Source organism: Trichosurus vulpecula, chromosome 3, assembly GCF_011100635.1.
Source record: "Trichosurus vulpecula isolate mTriVul1 chromosome 3, mTriVul1.pri, whole genome shotgun sequence".
Classification (NCBI taxonomy): Eukaryota; Metazoa; Chordata; class Mammalia; order Diprotodontia; family Phalangeridae; genus Trichosurus; species Trichosurus vulpecula.
Window position 1 is genome coordinate 289,353,104 of NC_050575.1, and position 22,232 is coordinate 289,375,335.

Here is a 22,232-nt window from a genome sequence, read left to right on the forward strand (position 1 = left end):
CTCCAGAAGCGGAAGCGGCGCGGCAGGTGCAGTCAGTCTTCTCTTGGTCTCTCAACGAGCTTAGTTCTGGAGGTAAAGTCTGTTCTACGTTCGCGGCGTGTCGGGGTGATTGTGTCACTAGGGGCCTGAGGGCAGTGGGGTCCGCCTGCCCTGGGGTGTGGAAGGGGGCGGGGAGAGCCTCTCGGCATCTCTGCAGGAGACCCGTGGTCCTGCGGGGGGCGGGGGGCTTGGGGTCCCTGGCCTCCAGTGTTCGAGGCTTGACAGCCCTCTTGCCCCGTCCTCTCCTTAGTTAGTAAACATGGATGAAGCGCCTCCTCTGTGCTTAGCGTCGGGGATACGGAAAGGGGCAAAAGACTTGTCCCTGCCCTCGGGGAGTTTACCATCTAATGGGAGAGGCCAAAAGCAAACACCTAAGTAAGGATAAGCCAATTTGGGATTCCTACAGTCGGAAGCTAATTGGGTAAATTGGAAATAATTAATTTGTAGGAAGGTACTAGAATTAAGGGGGGTTAAGGAAGTCTTCCAATAGAAGATGGGATTTCAATTGGGACTCGCAGGAGGCAGGAGGTTGTAGATGAGGAGGGAAGGCATTCAGTCCCGGGAGACTGCCAAGAAAAATGCCCAGAGTCAGGAGATGGAGATCCTAGTTTGAGGAAGAGCCAGGAGGCCAGTGTAGCTGGATCGAACACTACCTGTGAAGGGCTTTGAATGCCGGACACAGTATTTGATCCTGAAGGTGGTAGGGAGGCACTAGAATTTCTTGAGTAGGGTGTGTGTGACGTGATAGGATCTTCAGTTTAGGAAGATCACTTTGACGGCGAGGTGGAAGATGGACTGGAGTAGAGAAAGGCTTCTCCATCCAGGGTGTTGCCAGATTTTCTTTTCTTTTTTATTTTTTTAGAAGGTACTCTCAACTTTGACTTATTTTCCTTACTGCCAGAGCCAGGGTGGTATAATGGATAGAGAATGGGGTTATGGAAGCAGGAAGATCAGGGTTCCGGTCTCATTTCTCTAACATATCCTGCCCGTACGATGCCGGGCAAACTACCTTAACCTCTCTGTGCTCCAAGTAACTCTCAAAGATTGTAAATTTCAGAGAGAGTGCTAACCTGCATTGGTAGAGTACCTTTCCTCACTCAGGGAATTCCCTCTGCTCATCCATCCTTATCCACTTCATTCATTCTCACTAGTCCTAGTCACTCATCATTTTGAATGTATCTACATCAGAGGTTCTTAACCATTTTGTGTCATGGAGTCTGGTGAAGCCATTGGACTCCTCAGTATAACGTTCTTAAATAATTGACGGGAATACTAAGTTTCATTTAGAAGTTAGTGAAAATTAAGGTATCTTGAAATCTATCCTCCACCACACAGTTTCTGTGGACACCAAGTAAAGAACCCCTGATCTAGAACATCTTGCCTCTAATCTCTCTCATTCTCAGCCCAAACTAATATTTATAAATTCAATAAATCACTACCCAGATTGAGGCCATACTGGAGCCTTACTGTTGTCTCCAGCAGTAGTGGTGAAATTTGTGTTTAGGAACATCAATTTGGCAGCTTTATAGTTGATAGATTGGGCGAGGAAATGACTGAAGGCGCCAACTAATTAAGAGGCTATTGTAATAATCTAGACTAGGGGTAATGAGGACCTGAATTAGGATAGAGACTGTGTGAGTCATAAGAAAAGGATCCAAGAGAGGGGTGTTGAAGTCAAATTGAGATCCAGGGCAAATCTCAGAAAGGGACCTGTGCCCAGGCGTGGCAGTTCTTCAAAGTAAGAAGCTGCCAAAGATTGTAGTGTGAAAGGAGAAAGCTCAGAAGCAAACAGCAGCAGTAGGACTCCTTTTTATTTTTTGAAGGGGGAAGGCCGGGCAGTTGGGGTTAAGTGACTTGCCCAAGGTCACACAGCAGTATGACTCCAACCCCAGGAGCAGAGCAGGGTCTTCTTTACAGCCTATATAGCCCAGTCTGAAGCCTGCAGAGAAATAACAAGGATAGCAATCCCCAACCAAAGCCTACAGATCTGTCATTTAGAACTAGAGCTTCCTAGATGCCTAATAGTGGCTCTGTCAAGTTGCAGTCTCTTATTACTTAGACCCAAACTCAGGTCAGAAACTTGCAAAGCTCAGAGCAGCAGGGCAGTGATCAGACTTTGCCCTGTGTCTGACATTCGTCTGACTTTGGGAGCACCTGAAAGCTTGCAGATCTTCAGCTTGAGATGTTCCTGGAATTCTGGAATAGCACAAAATTCAATATACCTCAAGACCATCTGGACCATCCCTACAGAAGAGCAAAAGTCTGGCCCTAACATCAAGTCAGAAAATAGACTGGAAGAATGAGCAAACAAACAATCTCATTGTGAAAAACTGTTATTCTAATGGGGGTGTTCGAGACACAAACCCAGAAGAAGTAAATTATTCCAACATATCTGTAAGCAAAGTCTCAAAAAAACCAAAAAAGCTTAGGCATAAATTCATTCTACGAAGAAATGACTCTAGACCTCAAAAAAAGAGTTACAAATGTTTTTATCAGTGAAATAAGAGCACTAGAGGAAAATATTGGAAAAGAAATGTGAGCAGTGGAAGAAAAAAAGTGGAAAGGGAATTAACAAGAGATACAAAACCTTGCCCAAGCAACAAACTCCCTCAAAATTCAAATGGACTAAATAGAAGTTAATGACTCCATGAGACAAGAAAAAAACAAAGTCAAAAGGCTGAAAAAATTTAAGAATCATTGAATTGTGTATGAATGCCATGACCAAAAAAAAGAGCATAGATATAATACTTCAAGTAATCTTAAGAGGAAACTACCTCCATCTCTTGGAATCAGAGGGCAAAATGGAAATAGCAAAAAAAAAAAAAAAATCTACTAGTCATGTCACAAAAGAAACTTCACAATGAAAACTTCCAGGAACATTATATTGAAACCAAGCGCTTTCAGGTCAAAGGAAAAAGAATTCTGCAAGCATCCAGAAAGAAGGGATTGAGGTACCAAGGAGCCATAGTTGGGTTCACATGACTTAGCAGGCGCACTATAAAGGAGTGGAGAACTTCAAATGTTATATGTCATTAAAAAATAGACAGGAATTAAACAGTGTTAAAAGACTAAACAAGGGCAAACTGTCTACATTCCAATATGAGGAGATGGTGCATATGTTTTCTCTGGATCCTATCATCATGAGGAGTTATAAAAGGAGTCTAATTGGAGTGGTTCTTGATGGTTTTAAGAAGAGAATGAAAAGAAAGAGGAAAAGGAATATACTTGGGAGGGGGAAGCGAAAAGAAAGGTAGGGAAAATTATTTCATACAATCAGGGTGCTCAGCTAGCCATCCGTACAAACAGAGTGGGAAGCAACTGATACTTGACCTCACATGAACTAGACAAGAGAGGGAAGAACATAAACACACAGAGTTGGGTACAGAAATACATTTTGCTCAGTAGAGAGTTAGGAGGGAAAGGGGAAAAGGGGGAATAGTAAAGACAACCAACTTTGAAAGAATTAGGAATTCTAATAAGCACGATGATTAACCATAATTCCGGAGGACTAATGATGAAACTTCTACCTCTCTCATGATAGAGAATTGAAGGACCCAGTCTAGAATGAGACATTTTTTGGACATGGTCAATGCAGAAATTTGTTTTACTTGGCTATGCATGTTTACAATAAGGTTTTTCTTTTCTTCCCAGTTGGGGTGGGAAGAGAGGGTTGAGGGGGGGGGGATTTTTGCTGATCAAAAAAATATATAATTAAAAATGGAAATGGGGAAATTTGGAGAATGGACTGGTTTGGAGGAAGATATGATGAGTTCCATTTTGGACATGTTGATTTTGAAATGGCTATGGGACATCCAAGTAGATATGCCTTCTAAACAGTTGGAGATGTAGGTGTGAAAGCTTAGGAAGCCAGGAGATAAATATATAGATAGGTTATCTACAAAGAGATGATAATCTAATCCTTGGAACTTGTTGAGATCACCAAAAGAGCATAAAGAGAGAAGAGGACTCAGGACCAAGTCCTTGGTATGACTAAGATGAGGAAGATGATCCAGCAAAGGAAACTAAGAAGTGGTAGTCAGTCAAGTAGTAGGAGAACCAAGAGTGAATGGTATAGAAGGAGAGTGTTTAGAGCAAAAACTGCACAGAGATCAAATAGGATGAAGAATGAGAAAAGGCCATTGGGTTTAGCAATTAGAGTAAGAGATCATTGGTGACCTTGGAGAAGGCTGTTTCAGTCAATAAGTAGGACTGAAAGCAGGATTGCAAGAGATTGAGAAGTTAATGGTAATGAGGTAATGGAGAAAAGCATTCCTAGATGTTTGGCTGAGGAGGGAAAAAAAGATACAGAATTATAGTTTGAGAGAATAGCAGGGTCAAGTGAAGATTTTTAAGGATGCAAGGTAGACCCAGGCATATTTGTAGGGGTCATGTCAATAAATAAGAAAAAACTGAAGATTAAAGAGGGAATGAAGAGAGGGTGTAAGTTCTCAGAGGATACAAGAAGGGGTGAGTACCAAGAACACAAGTGGAGGGGTTAGCTTTGGTGAGGAGAAGCCTCATCTTTTCTGTAGAGACTGGGGCAAAGAAAGATAAGAATGGGGGAATGATGAAGGAGTTTTAAGGTATAGGGATGGAGAGAAGAAGGAACTCACAATGCACACCTCTTTTGTCAGTAAAATAAGAGGTGAGGTCCTATGCTGAGAGTGAGTTGATAGGAAATAACGTAGAAGCTGTGAGGAGAAATTTGGAATAGCCAACGTAGAGTGTGGTAGAGAATCAATCAGGTCAGATTAAAAGGACTCTTGTGCAGCAGTGAGTGAGGGACAAGTTAAGATTAGATAACATAAATAGGTAATGAACTCAGCAGGTTGCATGACTTGCTCCAGGATCCTTCGGCTCACAAATATGATCAGAGAAAGCAGGGAAGGGAGTAACTCAAGTTTGGAGTTTAAACAAGAGAACAAGGAACTTTAGTGGAAATTTTGACCTAAATGTTTGAAGACAGATGCAAGGAATCAAAAAATTTAAGAGTTGAGGGGGAAAAACACTCTTATCCTAGTTAGGACTGTCCCCTTTGTCTTCTTAAGCTATCAAGGTACAGTTACAATATCACACATCTTCTACTTAAGTGGCTCTTAGCCTGGCAGCCATGAACTTTTTTTTAAATTTGATAATAATAATAACCAAACACTTATATAATGCTTACTATATGCCAGGTATTGTGCTTTACAATTATTCTCTCATTTAATCCTCACAGCAGCTCTGGGAGGTAGGTACTATTATTGTCCTCATTTTACAGTTCAAGAAACTGAGGCAAACAGATTGAGTGACTTTCCTAGGGTCAAAAAGCTAGCAAGTTTCAGAGACTGGATTTGGACTTGGGTCTTTCTGATTCTAGGTCCATGCTCCATTTCCTGCACCACCTTACTGCCTATATTTTAGAATAATTTGTTTTCTTTGTAACCCTATGTATTTTATGCGTTTAAAAACTCAAAGGATCCATAGGCTTCAACAGACTGACTGCCAGAGGGAGTCATGAAATAGGAAAGGTTAAGAAATCATGTTCTATTTTATCCTGTCCTTTCAGTTTCTTTAGCTGCAATAACACAGAATCAAAAGGAAAAATGAGAGCCATCTCCTTTGGTCATTTCTATTAAAAACACCATCTACTTATTCCCTTGCACTTATAGAAGATGTACCTCTAAAAGTTTGTGTGATTTCCATCTTAGTTCATTAGTTTTGAGAATTAGACTAAACAATTATAAGATTTCTTTTGGCCCTTTTAGTATTTGACATGCTTTCCCATCATTTAGCTTAGATTTCCCATCATTGACCCTTAGAAGAACAGTAGGTCCAAGGAAGTAGAGAGAAGGTTCTGGAGACAAGGTATATAGTTCTCAATGGACAATTGAATTTTTTTCATGTCCCTTTGTGATTTTGCATCTTGTGTTCATATGTCTTGTGTACTTCTTTCTTCTAAATAAATTGTGCCTTAACCACCAAGTGAGGCCAGAGTGCCTGACTTTCAAGAAAGTAGAGGGAAAGGTTCCGGAGAGCAGCAGCATGACGTTATGAGTGGGTAGATCCCATTATATTGTTCTAATCTAACTCACAGAAAAGCAATTTGCAATAGTAGTTAACCATAAAGATCATCCAAGAGAGCTACCCAAGGGAAGATAAGAAACCCTAGAACTTGGCTTCATGTAAGAATGGAAGGCAAGGAAAATTTTGATGTAATCTTCAGATAGTATTATATTAATGTTCTGCCAGTACCAAAGCATTACCTATGTAACTACAAAATCCAAGTTTTCTTTCTAGAAGGGAAAGTGAAAAGGCTGTCATTGTAGACATTGTTCTCTGAGTTCTCACTTCACTCTGCATCAGTCATAGATGTTTTCCTAGTTTCCTCTGGAACCATTCATTTTGTCATTTCTTATGGCACAATATTCCATCACCTCATACATCACAACTTGTTTAGTCACATCCCAATAGTTGGGTACCAACTTAGTTTCTGGTTTTTGACTACTATGAAATGAGTTGCTATATAAATATTTTTGTGCATATGAATCCTTTTCTTTCTTTAATATGAAAGGGCTGGAAGGACTTGTTTCTAATGTGCAGGTTATCAGGTTGAATGAAATGTCTCTTAAAAGAGTAGAAGAAATACTCTCGGTGAAGAAATGGGGAAAAAAGAATGTGAAAAAACAGGAAAATTTCACCTGTGTGTAGAGTTTGAAGGGTAGAGAAATCTAACACAGAAGATAAAAAAAGGAAGAAAGAGTACCAAGAAGACGACTACCACTAAGTACTTGGAGCTATGTAGTAATAGGCATGAAGTTATCCCTAAAGAGGGAGGAATTGGACCATATCTGAAACAAGGAGCATCTGCTCCCAGGAATGATGATATAGATTCATAGGCACCTTCAATTGGGAAGGCATCTAGTAATGGTGAGAAAAAGAAGGTAATAGTGGTTGTAGGTGATACTCTGCTCACTATATATATATAAAACTATTTATATTATATACAACTATTATATATATTTATATTATATACAACTATTTATAACTATATAACATAAGTACCAGAAAGATTTGTTGTCTTCCAGGAGTGTGTCTGGGAGACGTGACAGAGCACTTTGCAAGAATTGTCAGTTCTGATGACTACTACCCACTTTTGGTGATTCACATGAAAAAAATGATAATACACCATCCTCTCTTCCTCACCCTCTCAATTAGGGATTTCTCCTCACGTACTAAAAAAATAGAGGTGGTTCATCATGTATTCTCTCTTCTCTACATCTCAAAACACCTTCACATCATGTCACATTCTCTTATCCTTTGTTTCAATCTATCATGAAAGGATGACTCTACTTAATAAGACCAACATCTTAACTCCAGTTACATATCTCCATCTGCCTATTGGAAATTTCCATCTAGGTATTCTAGAGACATCTCAAGCTTAACATGTCTGAAACTGAAATAATTTTTTCCCCAAAATCTATATATGCATCCTTGCTTCTGTCCTCTCCTGTCTTCTCTGCCAGATGGCCCTTGTAATCATCCCATTTCTCTCTCTAATCTTTAGGTTGTCCCTATTTATTAGCTCCTTCCCTGTTGCCTTCAAACATACCTCAATCCCCTCTTCCCCCTCCAAATCTCACTAGACCTTACCATTTCCCTAACTATTATTGTCATATCTCTTTACAATCAAACTTCTCTTACCTTTACTTCCTGTCCTTTCACTCACTTCTTAACCCTTTGCAATTTGTCTTCTACTTCAATGGAGATTACTCTTTCTAAGATTGCCAGTGTTCTCTTAATTGTTCAGACTAATAATGATCTGTTCTCACTTTTCATCCCTTTTAACATTTACAGTATATTTGGCGCTTTGCTCTATGTTCTTTTGTGACACTGTTCTTTGTTAATTTTCCTTCTATCTGTCTGGCTTCCTCAGTTGCCTTTGCTGGTTCATCATCCATATCATGACCCTTAACTGGTTATTCCCCAAGGCTGTCTTCCCCTTTTAAAATTTTCTTCATACTGTTACCAAGTGACCTCTTGAACTTCTATGAATTTAGTGATGATTTACACATACATACGTGTGTGTGTGTGTGTGTGTGTGTGTGTGTATGATTCCCAAATCTATATATCTAGCCCTAGTCTCTCCTGAATTTCAGGTGCACATTTCCATTTGCCCGTGAGACATTTCCAACTTGATATCCCATAAGTATCTCAAAATTAGCCTGTCTAAAATTGAACTCTTTATGTTTTGCTCCTAACACATCTCTTTTCAGACCTTCCCTGTTTCTCTAAAGGACATCAGGCATCTTTCTAGTGAGGTTTTCAACCTTGATGTTAACTTTGAGTGCTCACTCCCCACCTCCATTCATTTGCCAGATCATATTATTCCTTCCCCCATATCACTTTCATCTTTCCTCTTCTCTTCATTCAGAGGGCCACCACCCTAGTTTAGGCCTTCATTACCTCTTGCCTGGACTGTTGCAATAGCCTACTAATTTGGCTCCCTGCCTCAGGGTTTTCTGCTCTCTAATACCTTCCCAGAATTGCCAAAGGGCAAAATTTCCCCTGTACAGACTCTCTGATCCTAGAGCCAAGATAGTGAAGAGATTCCCACCCCACCCATTTGCAGATGTGGAAAGAACACAAGTATTTCATGTGTTTTCAGACTTTTGATGTATTGCTTGTTTTGTTGGTCACACTAATTTTTCTTCCTTTTTTGTTTTTTAAAAATTATTTCTTATATGGGGAAGCTCTTTAGGAGTGTCAGGGGAAGGATACTAAAGGAAACTATAATGATGTACAAAACATTAATAAAAACTTATTTAAAATTATAGAGAAAAAATCCAAGCTACACGTAGTAAAGATTTATGGTTTCATACGCAGTTGTATGTCCTTCTACAATTAAATGATACAGTCTCCTGTAGTTATGAACTATAGGACTAATCCTTTGTCCTGGTTCATGTGCCTTTGTATCATATTCTTCTCCAAAACAGTTATCTGAATCTCCATCCTCAGACCTGGATGTAAAGCTTGACATTCACACATTGAAGCAAACAATGCTTCAAATACTGATTTATCACTTGACACAAGTCTGAACTTAACTAGCCGTCCCAGTATCTTCATCATTGTCATCGTTTTCTTCCCCTTCAACCATAGGAGCATCTTTTTGTTCTTCCTTGCTAAATTGGACATTCACCATAACATACAAATGTTCTTGGGGAGAGGCATTTAGGACCTTGGAGATAGCATGTAAACTAATGGTGGGATAGTCCAGGGAAAACCCTAGTCCAGAGGTATCTAAACAAGACAGGTGGCTTTCAGTGATACAGAATGTGCCAGTGTCCTGACTGTTGCCATCCAGTCCTGCTTTGGTGTCGGGTCTCTGTTTCCAGAGCCCAACTTCCAGGTTCAGGATTGGGAATCTCTTTAGGAAACTCAGACTGAAGAGGAAGTTGCTGCCTGAATCAGGAGAGCCATCAGTTGGGGGTAGAAGGCGGTGAGGTTGGAGGAGACTGAAGTGAGTGGCCCAACTGCAGAAGGAAACGACTTTCTCTGTATTATTCATATTCATTGTTTCTTATAGCACAATGATAATATACACTTTAAAAACTATGCATGAGTTTATGGTTTCATGTGGAGTCTTTTGTCCTTTCTTATATTAGAATCTTTCTGTTTAACTTCATAAAAAAGAAAAAAATTAAAAATCATTAGAAAAGGTGGAGATCAGAAAGCATGATGGAAAGGGAGGGGGATTTCAACTATTCAGACATTTGCTTATTATATCCACAAAGGACTAGAGAACATGCCATACAAGGAACAACTGGAGGATCTATTGATGTTTAGCTTGAAGGAGAGAAGACTTAAGAAGAGATATGGAAAACTCTTATGCAGAAAATGGTTAGACTCATTCTAATGGGAATTGTGAGTGGCAGATTTAGTTTTGATGTAAGAGAAAAAAAAACTTCAATGATTAGAGCTATCTAGTAGTAGAATGGGCTGCTTTAAGAGAGAACAGGTTCCACCTTACTAGAAGTTCTCACAAGCTGTGTGATTGCTTGTCAGTTTTGCTGTTAAAGGGATTTTGTTCAAGCACAAACTGGATTGGATGTCCTCTGAGCTTTTCCAATTCTGAGATTTAGTGTTTCCCTGATGTGAGGTAGTAGTAAAAGTAATGAAACAGACTTTAGTGAGTGGTTTTTGTAATCACTCCTATTGCTTTTTAGTCGCATTTTATAGATAGATAACAAATAAGCTAAATGATTTGCCTTTGATTGCATAGATAATTACTGTCACAGCTACTCAGTTTTCCCTCTGATTCTAATGGCATGTATCCATGAGGCCACTTTGGAAGTCAAACTCTTGATTCTTTATATCAGGAAACAGGAAAGAGAATGAGAATTACTTTCCCTCAGTTAAGTAGGTTAGCAGCACAGAGATGTTGAGGTCTGTGGTCCAAATCATATAGCCAGTTGATAACAGAACCCTCAGTTCAAGTCATGTTTCCTGTCTTGGAATCAGAACTCTGTTCCTTGTAATGTTCTATGAGCACAGGAATGTGAAGTTATCAAGTTGTGATATCCTTGATCCTTGTCTCTTACCCAAGGAAAGGGCAGGGCAGACTCCCTCTGGGTGATGTGAAGGAGATGGGAAAATCACACCAAATCGTTACGTACAGAGTTATAGTCTGTTGAGTCTGGGAATTGCAAGACAAGACCAGACTTCCTCATGTCTTCTTTTTCTTACCCTAGCCCTACATTCTGTGGACTTTACCTTTCTCCAAGAGGGGAATACAGAAGAAGAAATGGCTCCTGTGTTCCTGGCAGCCAGATCCCAGGTAAATTGATTTTTCATGAAATGTAGTCACAATTTCCAGAATGTGCTTCCTTTTTCTACCCTCATCATGAAGCTTCTTTGCCCAGCTTTATCCCATCCAGGAGCAAGAACCTCCAATTCTTCATCCCTAGGAAACTGGCCCCATTTTGGTGCATGATGGACCATAAGGAATGTTTCCTCCCCTATTGCCTTCCTTCAGTGTGGCTCAGTGATAGGCACAGTGTCTTGGAGACAAGATGGCTTTTTTGCCTTATTCCTTATTCCACAGTACTGAAAGTCTTTAACATTACCAGACTTATTTACCTCCTGTCTATCCCATCTATCTCCTTTAAGTGCTTTTTATCAATTCCTTTTCCCCAGGAGTGAGGAGTCCATGGGTGAACAAGAATGTATTTGTTTCAGGAATCAGTTACATTCAAGGATGTGGCTGTGAACTTCACCCAGGAAGAGTGGGGGCAACTGAACCCTGCACAAAGGGAGTTGTACAGAGATGTGATGTTGGAGAACTATAGAAACCTTATCTCATTGGGTAAGGATAACTTCACCCTAAGGTTCAGATTCCACCTTGACAGCTCTAGGGGTGCAGGTATATCAGAGGAAATTGCTAAGAGCCGGGCAGCTTTTCAGTTGCTCAGCTGAGTTTTGCCTTGTGGTTCAGGTCAGAGATTTCTAATCCTTTTTGAAAGTTCTACTCTGAATAGAGTTGAAAATAAGTGGTTTCATTTGTTACCCCACCCACTTTTCCCAAGTTGTTCCTTTCCTATCCTCCATTCCCAGAGGCTCTGGAAATAATCCTTGAACCTCCTTCAGAAACCTATTCATCTCCTGGCTTGTTATTGTGTCCTAACCCAGTAAAATGTAGCATGTTATAGTGAAAGAGGGAGGAGTCAGAAGACAGTGGATTCATTGCAGCCAGCTCTTTCACTTGTTAGCCTTGTGATCTTGAGAACATAAATTACTTTGCTTAAGCATCTGTTTGCTCACATGTAAAATGAGACTGTACTAGATGATATAGTAATTTTCACTTCAGATAAATATATTTCCCTTCTCTTTGCAGAAAAAGGGCCGGGATTGACTTCTGTGACAGTTCTCTGTCTCCAAGACAAACTGCTAAGTCTCATTCCCTTCTCTGTAAACAGGACTCCCTATTTCCAAACCTGATGTGATTTTTCAGTTGGAGCAGGGACAAGAGCCTTGGATGCTTGATGGGCAAGGAACTGAAGGGAGAGAGGTCCCAAGAAATACCTCTTCGGGTGAGTGACAGAGAGACTGCTAATGACTTAATGGAAATTACAACTCATGTCTTTAGTGAAGTGTTCCCAGTGACCCTAAGGCCTGCTGAGATTGTTGTTGCTCTGGACCCAATCAGGGAGGCTTTTTTCCCATCCTGTATTGGTAGGCATGGGAAATCTGTTTTTCTTTAACCATGTTGCTTCTGATTCCCTTCTCATTTTTTAGCTGCATACCCTTTACCTCTCTATACATCATCTAAAGATCATCCTTCATTACTCCCTGAAAGGGTATTTATCCAAATCCTATCCTAACCCTTATGTATTCCTTGTTTTTCCTACTCATTAGTATCCCCTACTTTTAAGGATGCTGAGAGTAATGTTAACCGTATTCCTGAATAAGTTCTATCATATTTTTTACTTACCTTGCTAATTACTTTCCCCTCTTCCTACTTTTTCCTTCTTTGCTCTTCTCCAGTTCCTTAATTTCAATCCTGTTGATACTTGCCCAATAATATGGATGATTCAGTAGGCATTTTTAGTATCAGTATCCATATTCTACCAGATCATTTTCCTTTTAAACACCACAGAGAATGTTAATTTATATTACTTATATTTATTATTACCGTATTAATTTACATTGTTTTCTCTTAGTTTCAGGCTGGGAGAAAAAGCCCAATACCTATAAGTCAGTTCCAAAGCAGAACATTTCAGAAGAAATAAAATCACCAGAGATATTAACAGAAAGATCCACAAGTGAAGTTACTGTTCCTGAGGTTAGATTGGAGAAGAAAAGAGAAAACTCTGAAGGGAAGACATTGGAAAAATCCCTTTCCCAAGAGAGAAGTTTCAAGAAAGTTTCAATCAATGCCTCCAAAAATTCCAGTAAGGAGAGAGGCTCTGAATGTAATATATGTGGAAAAACCTTCAGACATATAAGTAGCCTTCGGAGACATCAGATAACTCACACAGGAGAGAGACCCTATGAATGTAATGAATGTGGGAAGGCTTTCTTTGACTGTTCATCCCTTACCATACATGAAAGAATTCATACTGGAGAGAAACCCTATGAATGTGATGAATGTGGGAAAGCCTTCTTTGACCGCTCACATCTTAATCGACATCAGAGAATTCATACTGGGGAAAAGCCCTATGAATGTGATCAGTGTGGGAAAGCCTTCTTTGACCGCTCATCTCTTACTCAACATCAGAAAATTCATAGTAAAGAGAAGCCATATGAATGTGGTGAATGTGGAAAAACCTTTATCCAAAAAAGGAACCTTAAACGACATCAGATAACTCATACTGGAGAGAAACCCTATGAATGTAGTGTGTGTGGGAAAATTTTCAGTCACAAGTCATCTGTAATCCAACATCAGCGACGTTATGCCAAAGAATAACCCTGGGAGTGTCATGAATTTTGGGAAAATTTCAGCCATACTTGTCACTTTATTAAATTCTCAAGAACTTAGGCATGATGAGAGATCACATAAAAACTTATGATTAATCTCTCTTATTTTAAATAAACCTGTTGTTCAAACTTACTACCATTTCTGCTTGCTATTTAATTTTTCTCCCTTCTTTTGCTGCGAAGCAAAAGAGCAAATGGTCCATGGGTAGTATGTCATGATCCTGGTGTCAGATACTCTATGTACAAAATGAACTGAAAAACTTTCCAAAAAATGGACTTTTCTTGGTTTTGTTGGGCCTCAATCTGAGAGGGACACAAATACTCAAGAGAAAACTTAAAAGTCTCCTTATCCTCCTAAAGCATATCAAGATGTGCAGGTAGGTCAAGTTTTCCTAGTGAATAATTTACCATAATTATAAGGTTGGGATGGTCTGGGGGCAGCTTGACAGCTCATACAAGGCTGAATCAACGAAGCATTTATTGAGTTCTTACTATGTTCTAGGCACCAGAAGCTGGGAGGCCCAGGAAAGTCTTCCTGAAGGTGGGATTTGAGCTGTCTTGAAGGAATCTAGGGAAATAAGGAGTCAGGGTCTGGGGGAAGCATAAGCACTCTAGGCACTGGGGGAACCATTACAAAAGCCCAGGGTAGGAGAGAGCAGGTAGGACAGTGCAGCTGGTGCATAGAGAGGAGTAAAGTGTAGGAAGACTGGAAAGTTAAGTAGGGGTCAGGTTATGAAGAGCTTTAAATCCCAGAGGATTTATATTTGGTTTGGAGGTAGAGAGCAGGGAATTGAAATGGTTAGACCTACCCTTGAGAAAATTCAGCTTTGACAACTGAGTGGAAGATGGATTAGAGCCAGTGTTGGTTATGTGCTATTCTGCAATGGAATGAAATAATGTATAGCCCTCCTTTTTCTTTCCATACTCCTTGAGTGTTCATTTTTCCTAAATCTCACCAAGTTGCCAATACCATTGCTCTCCAGTAGACGTTAAATTTCCTTATCATTTTTCTACTTGAAGCATTTGTCAACTTTTGGCCTTTCTTATTCCAGTCTCTCCCTATAGTAGGAGCTGCACCTATCATGCACAATTGTAGCTGCTGCTCTCTTTAGCAGCCAGGCCAGGGATGTGAACGGAAGCTCCATTCTCCACGTATGAAGAAGAGCATACCACCTCCTCTCCCTGCTACCCCTACCCCCTCATTATTGTTTTGCTTTCCTCCTTGGTGGGCCCTGGGCACAAGCTTCATTGGCAAGTAGGCTGGGCTAGTCCTGTAAGGTAAGTGGGTGAGATGTTTGGCTTCCCTGCTACCTGAGGTGTAGAAGGCCTAACTTGAGGGAATTTGGCATCTTGCTCACCATGACCAGTTGTGGTGACTGTGGAGTCTTGAGGAAGTAGTGTAGAGTCCACGTACCCAAACATTTTAGCTGAGTATGGATGACGCATTTGTTAGGGATGTGGGGGAAGGGATTCATGGATTGGGTAAGAGGTTAAACTAGATAACCTCTAAGTTTCCTTTGAACTTTACAACTACATGATTTTATGAAAATTAAATTTTTATGAAATTTTTTTGGTTCTACATCTAGTCTTAACCTATTTTACATCTGTTCTTAATTTCCGTTTCAGTGGGAATATCACTACTGCAGTTTAATTTTTTGACATTTTATTTTTAATTTGATGTGGGAAAAACAAATCAGAATTTAGAACAGTATCAAATTCATTGCTGCCTTGGCAAACTAGATGAACTGTGTCATACCTTTTTTCTTTTAAAGAATCTAGAATGTGGATCTATCCCCCTGAAGTATTCTTGATCTTACAAATTAATAACATCACTATGTAAAGTAAGGCAAAGATAATATAAAATGCCACTACAAACCAAACTATGGGGCTGCTGTGGATAGGAGGAAGTAGGATGGATGAAAGACCCTCAGTCTATCAGCCCATCCCCATTAGGCAGCTGTATGGTGCTGAAACATACTTGTACAGGTCAGGGATTTGACATCCACTTAGTCCTACTGCAGAAATCTTCAAAATCATTAGAAATTATTATGGTACTTTAAAGAGGATGGTAACATAAACTTCATTTAAAAAGAAAAAACAACCATGAGGTTTTAACCATAATAGTCCCATAAACTCAAAAGAACTCTTAAGTTGTTGTTTAGTTATGTTAGTTGTATCTGACACTTCGTCAGATAGATTTTTGAGATTTTCTTGGCAAAAATACTGGCGTTGTTTGCCATTTCCTTCTCTAGCCCATTTTACGGATGAGGAACCGAGGCAAACAGGATTAAATAACTTGCCCAGTGTCACAGCTAGTGAATGCCTGAGGCTAGATTTGAACTCCGGTCTTCCTGACACCAAGCCCACTGCTCTATTCACTGTGCCACCTAGCTACCCTAATAGTTATGGTAATAAATATTATATATAAATAAATATGGTAATAAATTCTGACTGTACCAAGAACTAAAAGCAAAAAACTGCTGAGAGGAATACTTTAAAAAAATAATCGGGTCATATATGCATACTTACTGTTTTTTAAGTTTTAGAAAAATTTCTTTGTAAATGAGGAAATAAAATTTATTAAATTATTACCCAAGCTGGATTCCTCATACTTTCTCACCCCCCCCACCTCCAATTTGTTGTTAAGTCCTATCAGTTTGACCTCAGAAACATCTCTTGTACGTATATGTCCCACCTTCTCTATTCTAACAATGTCACAACTCTAGTCAGTCAACCTACCACGTACCAGGCACTGAGCTAAGCACTGGGGATACAAAAAGAGGCAAAAACCCTCAAAGAACTTATATTCTAACGGGGAAGATAGTATACAAAAAGTATATATACAAAGCATGCTACACAGGATAAATAGGAAGTAGTTAATAGAGGGGAGGCACTAGAATCAAGAGGGGTTGGGGAAAGCTTCTAGTAAAAGATGAAATTTTAATTGAGACATAAAGGAAGCCAGAGAGGTCAATAGTCAGAGCATTCTAGGCATGGGGAACAGCCAGAGAAAATGCCTTGAGCCTAGAGATGGAGTGTCTTGTTCATAGCCAGTTGGCACTGGATCAGAGTATGTTTTGGAGAGTAGGGTGTAAGAAGACTGGAAAGATAGGAAAAGGCTAGGTTTTTGAATGAAGGCCTTTGAATACCAAACAGAACTCTCATCACCTGATGCCTGGACTATTGCAGTAGCCTGCTGTTGATCTTCCTGCTTGATGTCTCTTCCCACTCCAGTCTATCCTCCGCTCAGCTATCAAAGTGCACTTCATAAAGTGCAAGTCTGACTGTGCCATCTTCCTCTAGTCAATAAACTCCTGTGGTTCTCTATTACCTTCAGGACCAAATATACAATTTGTCTTTTAAAACCCTTTAAAACCTGGCCCTTTTCAAGTCTTCTTACACTTTTTTCTCCATGTACTCTGCAATCCAGCAACACTGACCTCTTCCCATGCATTTTCACTGGCTGCCCCCCATGCCTAGAATGCTCTCACTCTTGTCTCCAACTTCTGGCGTCTTTGGCTTCCTTTGCATCTCATCTCAAATTTCATCATTTGCAAGAAACCTTTCCTGGAGTCCCTAAATGCCTGTGTTCTCCCTCTGAGATTATATCCAAGTTATCCTGTATATATCTTGTTTATACATAGTATTTTGCATGTTGTCTCCCCTATTACACTGCAAGTTCTTAGAGACAGAGACTATCTTTGATTTTCTTTATGTCAGCTACTCTTAGTACAAGGCATGACATCTAGTAAGTGCTTAAGTTCGTTGACTTGCCATACATTTTTGATGGGAAAATTATCAGATGGGCTAGTGAGTAAGAGCAAATTGCGTAGTCAAGTTCTGGAATGCAGCACCTCAAATTTATGGGAGCCCTACACATTTGTGAAATTTTGATGTTCTAATGATCGAATTACACTTTAGAGTTGTTCCATTTATGTCTAATTTTAGCATCTCGTGCCAATTAAAAAATATCCATTACAGGAGGTCGTGCTCGAAAATATTAAGATACTGCAGGGCCTTCAATAGACACAACTGTCTTTCTGTGATTTGTCAAGCGGACACACCATTCTCCTAAGGAATAATATCTCATTAACCATCCATGCCCTCTTGCTTCAACCCCATGGCAGTGCAACCGAGGAGACAGGACTACATTTCCCAGAATTCATAGAGCCACATCGTCTCCCATTCAGACTCGATTTCCCAGAATCCATCTCCAGGACGGACTGGGCGGAGCGCCGCGGAGCCCTCCGGGAAATGGAGTCTGGGGGTGGAATCTGGGGCGGCTAGAGGTGGCAACGGGTGCGCAGGCGTAGTAGCCTGTTGGAACCGAAGTATAGGACTTTGGACCATCCTTGGTCTGGAGGTAAAGGCCGTTCTGTCGGCACGCGCTTGCGTAGGTGTGGGAGATTGAGATTATATCACGAGAGGCTTGTGGGGAGCGGGGGGCGCTGACCCTCACGGCGGGGAGGGGGTGGGGTGCGGGGCGGCGGGGAGCCGGGGTTCCGCTCTCTCCTCCCAGGCAACATCCCAGCTGGGACCTCTCTCGTGTCCGCTCTCGTGAGTGTTCGTGGCCTTTCATGGGTCATCGTGGGTGGCGCCGAACGTTCAGGTGTCCGTTCAGGTGCGGGTATGGGTATCCCCGTGTGGAAGCCTGGCACCCCCATCCTCTGGGCTTCTAGGCTGCCCATCCGCAGGCATTTATTAAGCGCCTCCTGAATGCGGAGACCTGTGCCAGGCACTGGGGAGTCAGAGACCAAGGGGTTCAGGCTTGTCCCCCGGGGCTCCTGCCCCTCCCCCTTCGGTCTCCGGACCCAGTGCTGGGTCGGGGTCTCCTTGGACCAAATGAAATACACAGAATTGCAAAAGAAACAAATTAATAAAGATGTAGAGGGGTTTTTACCCTTTCGAAGCTCATGGAACTCCTGGTTCAGAAGGGGCTCTCGGGGGTGACCACCACACTCTCACTGCTTCCACCTTGGTCCAGACCTCCATCACTCTGTCCAGCTGGTCTAACTGGCCCCATCTTCCCCCACTCTCAGCCCAATCTATCCTAAATATAATCTGTCACTAACTCGAGTGGGAGTGGGGTGGTTTGGTCCTTGCTGCTCACCCCAGATAGTGGGGTAGGGTGGAAAGAGCTCTGGACTTGGACCCCCGGGTTTGTGCCTCAGCACAAACTGGCCATGTGACCTCGGGCAAAACTCTCTAACTTCTCTAAACTGTAGTTCTTATAAAAGAGGTGTTTACACAACCCCTAATTTTATTCCTTCCTTCCAAAAATATTTAACGTCAAATAAGATTCTTTGTAAAGCACTTATCATAGTGCTTGGCACACAATAGGTGTTTAATAAATGCTTGTCTCCTTCCCCTTGTTACCTGATAAATGCTGGGCACTGGGGATAGGAAGGTGAAAAAGAAAACCAGCCCTTCCCATCAAGGAGCTTATGAAGTCAATGTGAATCTTACATTTAACTTGAGAATCGCTGTATCAGCTTCCTGCTCTCCCTGCTTACACATGGACTACACTCTTTTCAGTGGTCTTTGGACTCTGTATGGATCAACAGTCTGATATAGCAGTCAAAACGGCTAATATTAGGTTACATTAAGGGAGGAAGAATTCCTAGCACTAGGAAGATAATGAGATTTGGTGGGGAGACCACTCCAAGATCCTTAAAGTCTGTAGAAATGTCACTTGCTTTTATTAGGGAGGTGAGAGTTCCACTATCCTTGGTTAGTCCATATCTGGAGTATTCAGTTCTGGGCACCCCATTTTAGGAAGAGCATTGTTAAGTTTGGGGAGTGTCTAGCTGGAGGGCTAACATGCCATATGAGGATTTGTTGTAGGGATAAGAGATATTTATCCTGGAGGAGGGAGGACTTAAGAACATGTCTTCACATTATTTGAAGGACTGTCATGTTGAAAAGGGATTAGGGAGGGAAGAAACATTTATTAAGTGCCTTCTATGTGCCAGGCACTGTCAAGTGCTTCATGAGTATTATCTCATTTGATGAGGTTTCTTTTGATTGGCCCCATAAGGACAAACTAGGAGCACTAGGGTAGAAGTTGCAAAGAGTACAATAAAACTTCATTACAATTAAAATTAGTCAAATGTAAAATAAGTTCCTTGAAAATTAATAGGCTCCCCCTCACTGCCGGTCTTCAAGTAAAGGCTAAGTGACCATGTTTGGGTATATAGCGTAGAGAAAATTCTTGTTCAGAAATTTGACAAGATACTTTGACTTAGATGCTGGATTTCGTGCATCGATATAGTTCTTATCTTTACTTCTCAAAATCCTTCCTTCAAGCCTCAGCTCAAATTATCCATGATGAAGTCACCTTTTCCCTGATGAAACCTTTCTTCCCTCTCATTGTTCATTCTTCTTTCTGAAATTATAGTGCATTTATGTATTTGTGTATATATTGTATTCCTTAGGAGAATGTAAGCTCCTTGAAGGTAAGAATTGTCTTGTTTTTGTCTTTGGTCCTTCAGTGCATTGATCATATTAATCACTTAATAAAATGGCTGTGGAACTGGTAACGCAGTGGTAAGATTTCAGTTCAATGAATGTAAAAATTGCCTAAATTTTGGATCTTACCATTCCTTTGTTTTAAAAAAAAAAGGAGAGTTTTTGTAGGAATTGAAGTGAAACTCACCAGCCTATATTTTGCAGATTCCATACCCTTTCCTTTTTTTGAAAGCCAGGACATCAGCTCACCTTCAAATCTGTGGTCCTCCTCTTACCAATCTTCAAATGACATGAAGTTGAGGCCTTTTGTCCTCTTGCCCTTTAAATCCCACTTCCACAAGGCTTTTCTTTCTCTTCCCATCTGAAAGTATGAATTTGTATTCCTTGAAAGAGGAAGGGAAGGCATTCCATGTAGGAGTGGCTGCACAAAAAAAGGGGGACCTACTGTATATTTTCCTCATCATTTTGACTTTTATCATTGACTGCCGGTTGTTGTTGTCAGTTCATGTTTATACATTTTATGCCTTTAAGTAGATTATAAACTCCAGAAGAACAGGGACTGTGTTTTTTGCTTTCTTGTATTTCAATGCCTATTTCTTCGTTGATGGATTGACTACTCACCAGTTCTTGAAACTCCTCTTCTCTCCCCTGGCTTCTATGACACTGATTTTTCTGGTTCTTCTCCTCTCTCTCCCTAGTTTCCTCCTCTGCCTCTTCCTCTTTCCACCACTAAATGTTGGTATTCCACAAGATTCCACCTTCAGCCTTTTGTGCTTTACTGTTATGAGAATACCCATTGTATCTAAAGTCTTTCACAACTCAAATCAACACCCCTAATTCTAAACTCTTTTCACAGGATAGCTAGGCTTTTGATGGGGGATGGAATGGAGGAAGAAAGACTATTACTTATGTGGAGAAAGGCATAACCAAATCACAGAGATGGATAGAGAAGACTGGGACTAAGGAGAGAGGGCAGGGCTGGAGATAATAGATTTGAGTGACATTTTTTATAGAGGTGATAGTCTAGGCCACGTGAACAGATGATATCTTGTAGAGGCTGATGGCAACGTGAGAAGGCTGAGGGCAGAACCTTGGGAAACAGCCATGTTTGTGGTACTAGTAGAGCCCTAACTTCACTGTTTATATTGTGGACAGCACCATCTTGGAGGCACCCAGGCTTATATCTCCGGGGTTATCCTTGGCTTTCCCTCGCTCTTCACATCCAGCCAGTTACCAGGTCTTACTGATTCTATGTCCACAACATCTGTAACATGTGGACTCTTCACATGGCCACTACCCTAAGGTAGGACCTCATCATCTCTTTCCCAGACTGGCAGGAGCTTCTGGATTGATTTTCTTGTCTCAAGTCTTTCCCATCTCCTATCCATTAACCACACAGCTGCTACGGTGATATTCTTTAAAGCACAGGTCTGATCATATCACCTCCTTTCCCCACAAACTCCAGTGGTGCTCTCTTACCTTTAGAATCAAATATAAATTCGTCTGATTGGTATCTAAAGTCCTTCACGAAGTGGCCTCAACTTACCTTTTCAACCTCATTATACACAACTTCCTTTCTTGTGCTCTGAAGTTCAGCTAAACTGACCTCCATCCAGTCAACAAGCATTTATTAAATAAACATCTGCTACACGGCAGGCACTGCTCTTGCTTCTCCTTACACATGACATTTTTTCTCCTGTCTCTGCATTTGCACATACCATCTACCATGCTTAGAATGAATTGACTCTCTGCCCCAGCCTTTTAGAATCCCATGAAGAATTCTTCAGATTTAAGTTTAGATGCCACTTCCTGCATCTGATATTTACTGAATTTTATTTTTTTGTCACAGCTGGCTGGGGCTTACCTCCCAAAATAACTTTAACTATTTTGTACATATTTTGTATGTGTAGCACTTGTCTCCCTCCATTAGAATATAAGTGCCTTGGGCACAGGGATGGCTTCATTTTTTAAAAATTTGTATCCCCAGTGTTTATTGGTGCTTAATAAATGCTCGTTGATTGATTAAGTGATATTTTGAAGACTTAAATCCTAAGAGACACCAAGGACAGGAGCAAAGGATATCAGCAGGTCTTAACTGGAGTGTAAAGGCTGAAATGTAGTTTTAGTTGTTGACTTTTGGCAGTCATAGTCTTTAGGACGATACCAGGAGGATCAATGATGATCTGGGTCCCAGGACTTGGCACAACATCCAGGTTCCAACAAGCTAGCACCACTCCTAGGTCATATGTGGGGTAAATGGATCCTTCATA

The 22,232-nt window shown here is 40.8% G+C and overlaps 2 protein-coding genes and 1 pseudogene across 4 annotated transcripts in view; 2 read left to right on the top strand and 1 right to left on the bottom strand.

Annotated features, from left to right (window-relative positions):
* LOC118843621 (zinc finger protein 2-like) lies at positions 1-13,628 on the top strand. Of its 2 annotated transcripts, none has more exons than XM_036751341.1 (5): positions 1-72; positions 10,770-10,855; positions 11,215-11,383; positions 11,994-12,107; positions 12,738-13,628. In XM_036751341.1, exons 3-5 carry the CDS (start codon positions 11,242-11,244, stop codon positions 13,481-13,483), a joined length of 1,002 nt encoding a protein of 333 aa, XP_036607236.1. In that variant the 5' UTR covers positions 1-72; positions 10,770-10,855; positions 11,215-11,241; the 3' UTR covers positions 13,484-13,628. The 2 variants fall into 2 exon arrangements, with proteins under 2 accessions (XP_036607236.1, XP_036607235.1); XM_036751340.1 differs by having other exon boundaries at positions 9-72; positions 11,257-11,383.
* Positions 8,870-9,592, bottom strand: LOC118842501 (annotated as a pseudogene).
* Positions 13,629-17,820: 4,192 nt separating the features above from the next.
* Positions 17,821-22,232, top strand: part of LOC118843617 (zinc finger protein 2-like) — a 111,104-nt gene continuing 106,692 nt past the window's right edge. The window contains exon 1 of one of the 2 annotated variants that reach the window (XM_036751332.1): positions 17,821-17,857. The gene's annotated coding sequence lies outside the window, so the exon portion shown is untranslated. The remainder of the gene's footprint in view (positions 17,858-22,232) is intronic. The other variant, XM_036751331.1, reaches the window with a different exon arrangement.